This window comes from Stylophora pistillata, chromosome 6, assembly GCF_964205215.1.
Source record: "Stylophora pistillata chromosome 6, jaStyPist1.2, whole genome shotgun sequence".
In the NCBI taxonomy this organism is placed as follows: domain Eukaryota; kingdom Metazoa; phylum Cnidaria; class Anthozoa; order Scleractinia; family Pocilloporidae; genus Stylophora; species Stylophora pistillata.
This window is the reverse complement of record NC_142524.1, coordinates 29,904,628-29,912,390: the sequence shown is the minus strand read 5'-3', so window position 1 is coordinate 29,912,390 and position 7,763 is coordinate 29,904,628. Positions and strand designations below refer to the sequence as shown.

Genomic DNA, 7,763 nt, shown 5'->3' with positions numbered 1-7,763 from the left:
TTGTTGCAAAATAAATGCGAACTGCCTCGAACAAGCTCTCACTCTCGAGGGTTCAAATATTTTGACCTTCCAGAGCTGTAAATCGAATAAATACGATACCCAGATACCTCAACTAGCGTTTTGACATGTTCCTTTCTTTTCTTGCGGCATTTAGAGGCGGCCACTTTATTCCTCTCTCTTCTAATTCTACGTCGTTCTTGTTCGTCAGCGGTCAGCTGCCGAGAGAAAAGTGTTACTCGCAAGAAGTTCACAAATTATTCAAAGAAGTTTTCGCAACGCTTTTTGATTTAGAGCTCCAAGAAAAAACCGAGGTAAAAAAAAAACTGTAAATCAGCAAAAGAAGTATGACAAGGATCAAAAAACTGTTTCGAGGTAAAACAAAAAGCCAAATTGCCGAAGGGTCTCTCAAGGGACCAAGTTGTAGTTGGTGTCAGCTTTGCATCTGATTGGTTCAGAGTCATGTGCAAGGATTCCGTACCAATCGCAGGGCAAAGAGCCGCAAAATAAAGTTCATGCCATTTTACCTTCGACATAAAAAATATAGTGATGACTGAATGTCTGAAACAACGTAGGATTGCTGTTTTAGTACGTCCTACAACTGGTTAAAAAGAAAAATCGTTTCCCCAGTTCAACCTATTGACAAATATCTTTAAAAAACAAAACCCCTACTCAGTTGTTTACTTGAATGCCCCTCACTTGAGGCTCGAGCCCGTATTTACAATGATTTCGAAGCAAAACCTCATTTAAACTAACTGCATGACCCTGCAGGCTACCTGAAGAAGGTCCCTTCTTTGTTCTTTACAGTTACATGTATCCCTATCTGACTGCTTTTGGTAAGTTTTAATCCCAATCAATTGCGTTATTCTATAATTTTTCAAAAAGGACCAAAACAATTCTTTTGAGTGGCAGTTTATTGCACGAAACGCTCTTTTTTTCCAAAAACCCGCGTTTTTTTATTTATTTATCTATTTTTTTGCACGCCCACTTCCTGTGACAAAAAGTCACACACGGAGAAAAAGCAGAACACTTCTGTAGTAAAATGTACATTTTTTTTTTCTACTTTTTGGCTTCTTTCAATCAAAGTCAAGAAAACCCAAATTAAAAGAGTCAATATGGGTTTGCAAGTTTCAAATGAGGTTTAACCGCTCTAACGTTAGATGCACTGGAATACAATGAAATAGATCTAAGACACTTGTAGTCCTCCCTCGCGCCTGTAAATTTACACTTTTCTTTTCTTGCTAATGTAATTGAAAAGAACTAAAAAAGAGATATCTTCATCACCGACTCTGAGAGAGATTGCGAAGAGACCGAGTACCGGGCAACATGAAGAACGAAAGGTCTTACCGTGCAATCTTTGACGTCTATACCACGACATAAGCAGACTGCTGACCGTTATGTTTCGACAATATCCCTAAGCTCCTGAGGCTTATCAGTTTCTGCTCTCATTCAATTAATTTTTATCCCTCTCAATTGAAATTAATCAAATTTAACTTGGTACGTTCTACTTTAAAAAAAAAAAAAAAAAAAAAAAAAAACACTTCTTGTCTTTCCCTTCACATCACTTCAACTGCTCAAATGTTTCTTAAGAATTTTCGCTGAATGAATCTTGGTGACACTTATCCGTTGTCGATTGAGTTGTTTGAATAATGTAATAACTGGAGATAGCAGGTAAAATTTGTGTTTGAAAAATGTCTTGGTCAAAGGTTCGACGGGCGCGTGAAAACCGGGAGGTTTGCTTGTAGTCAGGGTAATTTCTAACTAATACAGATGGTGGTGCTGGCCATTGGAAAGAGGGGATAGGGGTGGGTGGTATTACAAGATAATTTAGTTTTAGCAACTAAGTTGATAATGTAAATTGGTCACCGTTAAGAGTTTCTAAGCCTGAGGCAGGTTCGAGCGTGAAAGACTTAACTACCTGGTTTCATTTTCATTTTCCATCAAACTAGTCATTCATCATAATGACGAAACAAAGGAACATAAACCAAATTCGTCATAACTTTGAAAACTTTGAAAGTAGCCATGTGCCCAATAGAGGTCATGTTCTAAAAGGCGGTTAAAAGAAAGTTATTAGCTCCCAGTGAAAGGAGACCGCGGTGGATTCTATAATTTTCTCTGTTGCAGACTGGGAAAATATATAGGATGTAATGTTAATGGCAGCAATTTCGTGGCAAACATGAGAATTATAAAGTAACGCAGATGGATAAGACACAGTAGATAACCTAGTTATCTACCGAATTCCACAAAAAAGACCTCTGAGAGTACTCATCGAACTGCATAAGAAATTTTAACTTGCACCGGAAAATAATACTTCCGTTTTACCAGGTAATCTTTAAAACTGTCATTTACCCTGTTGATGTTTTTATGAAAAAACTTCACCTGTCATTAGGGGTTTTCCTGCGTTCGATTTTAGACCGTCTTTTCTCTCATATTATCAGAATTACAGTGGCCTGAGAATCATTTCATACCACGTAAGCTTACCTCAGTTTTTAGCGTTGAGAATTTTTTTTCAGTTTTCTCCAGTTTTGGAAAAAGGTCGACTCCATTGAAATGTTGATCCATTTTTCAACAAAAGTTCGGGACTTTCCTAGAAAACTTATTTTATGGGTTTTGCGTGTTTTGTGGTCTCGTAACTTCAATTTCGTAATAATTTACAAAGAAAAAAAAAAAACTGAAAAAGGCGAAAGGCTAACACTACATCAACAAACACCAAGAGATTCGCACCTGACACTTCGTAACCTGTTGTTTAATAATGATAACAACTCAGTTTCTTATTAACAAATAGACCATTTAAACAATATTTGAAACTACCTCGAAATTGCAGTGAAATGAAATTTTTCGTTAGCCACACGCTATCGATTTCTCTAAAAATTGATTTATAAAAGTTGCACAAAATTAAAGAGTAACTCGGTCACCTTCAAATCCTCAGGGTTCCAGTGATCCCGGGTACCTCATATCTTATATTTTTGCGAAAAAAATTTCATCTCTCAGCGTTATAGAACTTTTCCAACTCAAACATTTAGATTCTCAAAATGTCCAAATGGCTGACTCATAGTATGCTCCAAGGCAAAAGCATGATCTTAAAACATGGATTACGAGGCTAAAACGGCCCGGATCAATTATTTGATAGCCTCACAATTAGCCATCTACGCATAAAAAAAGAAAGCTTCGAGGAACGTTGTTTACATTGCTCAAGTGATCGATACTTGAAAAAAACCAGCGAGTCACGAAAGATCGAACAAGTTGACGAACGACGAAATGAATGAACGAACAAAAGAACTCTCGAACTTTCGATCTTACGAACGACCGAAGGTACCTCTCTAACAGAACCCAGCGTATCTCTATAGACGGAGTCCTATCGAATATCTTTAATCTTGAATTTGGAGCTCCACAAGGCAGCTGTCTCGTGCAGTTATTATTTTCTCTTTACACCACCAAGCTTTTTAGGATCATCGAAACACATCTTCCTAATCCCCATTGTTATGCAGATGACACACAACTGTACATCGCATTTAGACCAGGAAATGACATGGAGGAATTCACTGCCTTAACTGCCATGCAATCATGTATCGCTGACATTAGTCAGTGGATGCAAACGGACAAGTTAGAACTGAATGCGGATAAGACAGAATGTCTTCTGATTGGAACTCGACAACAACTTCAGACAGTCAGTGACATCAGCATCTTATCGGTTGGCGACTCCAAAATTGCTCCATCATTTGAAGTTCGAAACTTAGGAATCTGGTTTGATTCGAAGATGAGTATGCTTAGTCATATTAACAGAACTTGCTCATCCGCATTCTATCATCTTGACAACATACGTAGAATTAGGAAATATCTAAGTCGTTCAGTTACCGAATCATTATTTCATGCTTTTATAACCAGTAGAATAGATTATTGTAACAGTCTACTATATGGCCTCCCGAATTCACATATCATGAAACTCCAACGGATATAGAATGCCGCAGCTCGGTTGGTCACTGGATCACCAAAATACATCCATGTTACGCCATTACTTTTCCACCTTCATTGGCTCCCGATTAGTTACCGTATAAAGTTTAAGATTCTTCTTTTGACATTTAACTGTTTATATGGTCTAGCCCCTAACTATTTGACTGATTTAATTAGGATTGAAAAGCGATCTCTCTTAGGTCAAACGAATCTTTATCACTCGAAATATCAAGCACTGGGACCCGTTCAACCCTTAGTGACCGGGCCTTCCAATCAGCTGCACCTCATCTTTGGAATGCATTACCTTCGACAATTCGTAACATAAAGACATTGGACACTTTCAAGACTGCTATCAAAACTAATTTTTTTAATCTAGCTTTCAAATAGATTTTTAGTTTTACTCATGTTTCTTATTCACTTAGCTAGGCTATTGTTCTCTTTGAGTGCATAGATTCGTAGGTTCCAATAGGTTCTTATATCTTAGTTACTTTTGCCATAATTTTATCTTACGATATTGTGAAGCGCGACTGAATATATTCATATAGAGGTCTGCGCTATATAAATGTAAATTACTATTATTATCATTATTATTATTATTATCATTATTATTACGACCGAGTGAACGAACGAACAAACGAAGATCTAACGATGTCATAAACAAACGAACAACCGATGTGAAAACAGACGAACAGCCGAACCAAAGAATGAATTTATTTAATAATTCATCAACTGACTGAATTAACGATCCAATGAATGACTAAATGAACGAATGAATAAACACGACTGGAATAAATAAACTATTGATCGTTCTAAGAACATGTGTAAACAAATTGCAATAACGAGAGATGTTCTTTCCAATCAGTGTCCAACGCCAGTGTAGCGAAATTCGATGGCCTTGTTCACTGTTATTCAAATCGCGACCGAAGAAACTTATAGTTAGTGCTCTACATTAAAACTGACTCAAGAGCAATCCAAACAACCTCTTTGAGGTAAACAAGCAAGAGATATCAATAATGATACTTGGTGTTAGAAATCCTTTTCCCTGTGGAAAGAGAATTTCTAACGAACATTACAATTGTGTTAGTATCACAAACCGCTTCATTTCCATTGTCGTATTCAAAGTTCATCTCCATCATGTATTCCATGTCAGCGTCTTCGCCACCATCATCGATAGGACGTCTCAGCTCCGGTTTGACGTGCATCTCAAACAAATTCAGATTTGTCTGTGGAACGCAATCCACCAGCTCCGATAAATCCTCCGGTGCTCCAGTGAATTCATGTGTCATAGAAGGACAATTCTGTAAAATTCAAACAAACCCCCGTAGTTATTTGACAATCGAAAATGACAAGCGTGCAAACCGCTGCGATCAGCGATTTTGTCGTGCGTGTATCGTTCCTAAGTTTGTAATCTTTTCCGGTAGCCTTCATTAAAGATGAAACGGTCTCTTCTGGTACCTGGCGGCTGACTCCTCAAAAACATTCTGTCAAACAACGAACACTTTGTGAACTCAACCGTGTAATTAGCGCCACCCCTGATAAGGAAGAAATGAGGCTACATTCGAGATACTTTGCGGGATTTTATCAGCTTGTGAATCAACTCTTCAGCGAGGCATAAAACGTCGTTGGTTTGCGAAATATTAAGGATATGACCCACACAGTAGAATGAGAATCATCGCTCAAGATCATAAGTGAATATCAGGGTAATAATTTCTCAAAAATTTCATTGATTCTTTATCTATCGATTACTGCAGCGAAATAGAACCATACCTCGTCAAATCCCGGAGCGATGGGGACCCTGGCTTCCATAAGGGGATCTTTCTCCTTCGTCAGGCCCCCGCTTAAAGAAAGCACGGAGGCCTCGAACAAATTCTCCCACTGTCTCTACAACGTTGTCCCATCAGCGATACCACCAAATGTGCTAAGTGTCGTTGATAAGGTCAACTGGGCTTTGATTGGTCCATTTACCGATACATAATTGCTCCTCTGTGGGGTTACGAGATTGCAAAAGCGATGATCTAATCTTGGTTCGTTTCTCTCGCCCAGAGCTGGTTCAAATGTCAATTCTCCAAGAAAACGTGTTCTCGTGAGGGTTGGATACAGAGAATAACAACCTCTGCAGCTGTTTTAGGGTAAAACAAAGGAGAACCAGTGGCGACCACAAGAAAGTGTAACGAACAAGGTGATTACATAACGGGTACCAGCAATATTTTTTCTCGGCAATATTTACACTTTCCATCACTCGTCGGTCCCAGGCTCCCTGGGAAACTTCTGAGGAGATTCTTGTATAAAACAGTGGCTTCCAATGTGAACCAACAAAGGGTCTTATGTCATAAATTCAAAACAAAACTTCTGCAAAGTTTCTCGGTTTCCTCTTAATAATCCTAGTTTTAACTTGGGCGTTCTAGGACTTTTGAAGGATTCTTGCACAACAAGCGCATTGCGGTAAGATCTAAATATTTTGAAAACTGAGATCCTTTAGAGAAACTTTTTCCTTGTTTTATCATTATTATTATTGTTGTTATTATTATTATTTAATCTTTATTCACTATAATCACTAAAAGTATTTACAAAAATTACGATGAAATGCTTAAAAATCGAAAACAAATATGTCAAAATGTCCAGTAAAAATCCCAGAAAAAGCTCATGGATACACACTTCTTATAATAGTTATAATGATGATCATAATTAAGGTATAAATATTACAAAACAAGTTTAAAAAGTCTCTAACTGAGAGAAAAGTTTTAAATCTCTTCGGTATTAACTTAATAATAATAATAGATTTTTCCTTAAAAATATTTCACAAAAAGCAGTTCTCTAGAAAAAAATTAAAAGTTCAGTAAACTAAGCTACATACTATTAAATTGACTACTTAAATTCTGGCTTGCGCACTTTCCGATGTAATGTCAGTGTCAGATATATTGGCTACTCTTCTCTTTCTCCTGGTTCCTCTGAGACACAGCAAAGCTGAACGTAGAATGGCAAAGGATATCTTCGCCCTTGTCCAAGATATGGTTGTAGCGTAGTCATCTTCTTTCTTTAAAGCAATTAACTCTGCGAGGCGGCTATGGAATCTCTTGCATTCATCGGCCATTCCACCTGTACTTGTAAAAATTATTATTATTATTATTATTATTATTGTTATTATTATTATTATTTTTACCATAGTGAGAGAACCCAGTGGTGCTCTAAATGTTGGGCAATGTGACAATGATATAGTTATTACGGATACTGAGTGAGAAAGTTTTCGTGACTGGAGAGAATTCTATCGGACGTAAAAATATGGCATTTACCGGACGGTTGGACCCGTAATGGGGAAAACTGAGTATATGAACCCAGGCCATCAGCCCCGAGCCATACTCAAAACAGAAGAAAAAAAAATTCCCAGAGGGGGGCTTTGGGATTTTCGGTTTTGCAGTTTTGACTGTTTTTTGGATCGGTGTTTTTCGTTTTGGGGCCAAAAAGGTTCGGTTTTTCGGTTTTGATGTTCTGAGCGGTTTGCGGATTTTACGTGTTTTGCATTCGGTTTCCCGTTTTCACGAAAACTCTGATGCGGTTTTCGGTTTTTCCTTTTTCCCCCCTTTAGCATGAAAATGTAGCGGTTTTGCCAGGTTTGCATGCGGTTTTCGGTTTTGCTACCTCTTAAAATAATTGAGAAGAATATGCTACCTTTCTATAACATAAAGAAATGGTTAGATATTCTAGTCTTCTCGGATAGGGACGAATAAATGGAGGTCCCGTCTCCTGCAGGGTTAGGGGTGGGAGACGTTAATTTCCCACGCACGAGATTACTGTGTGATGGATGTCCTCCCTGGGGT

The 7,763-nt window shown here is 37.9% G+C and overlaps 1 protein-coding gene across 1 annotated transcript in view; it reads right to left on the bottom strand.

Annotated features, from left to right (window-relative positions):
* LOC111340678 (uncharacterized) overlaps positions 1-6,006 on the bottom strand; it is a 7,152-nt gene extending 1,146 nt beyond the window's left edge. The window contains exons 1-3 of the mRNA XM_022947564.2: positions 5,716-6,006; positions 5,043-5,246; positions 108-215 (exon numbers count right to left, since the gene is read on the bottom strand). Coding sequence (XP_022803299.2) covers positions 108-215; positions 5,043-5,246; positions 5,716-5,754 — 351 coding nt within the window. The 5' untranslated portion in view covers positions 5,755-6,006. The remainder of the gene's footprint in view (positions 1-107; positions 216-5,042; positions 5,247-5,715) is intronic.
* Positions 6,007-7,763: the final 1,757 nt, after the last annotated feature.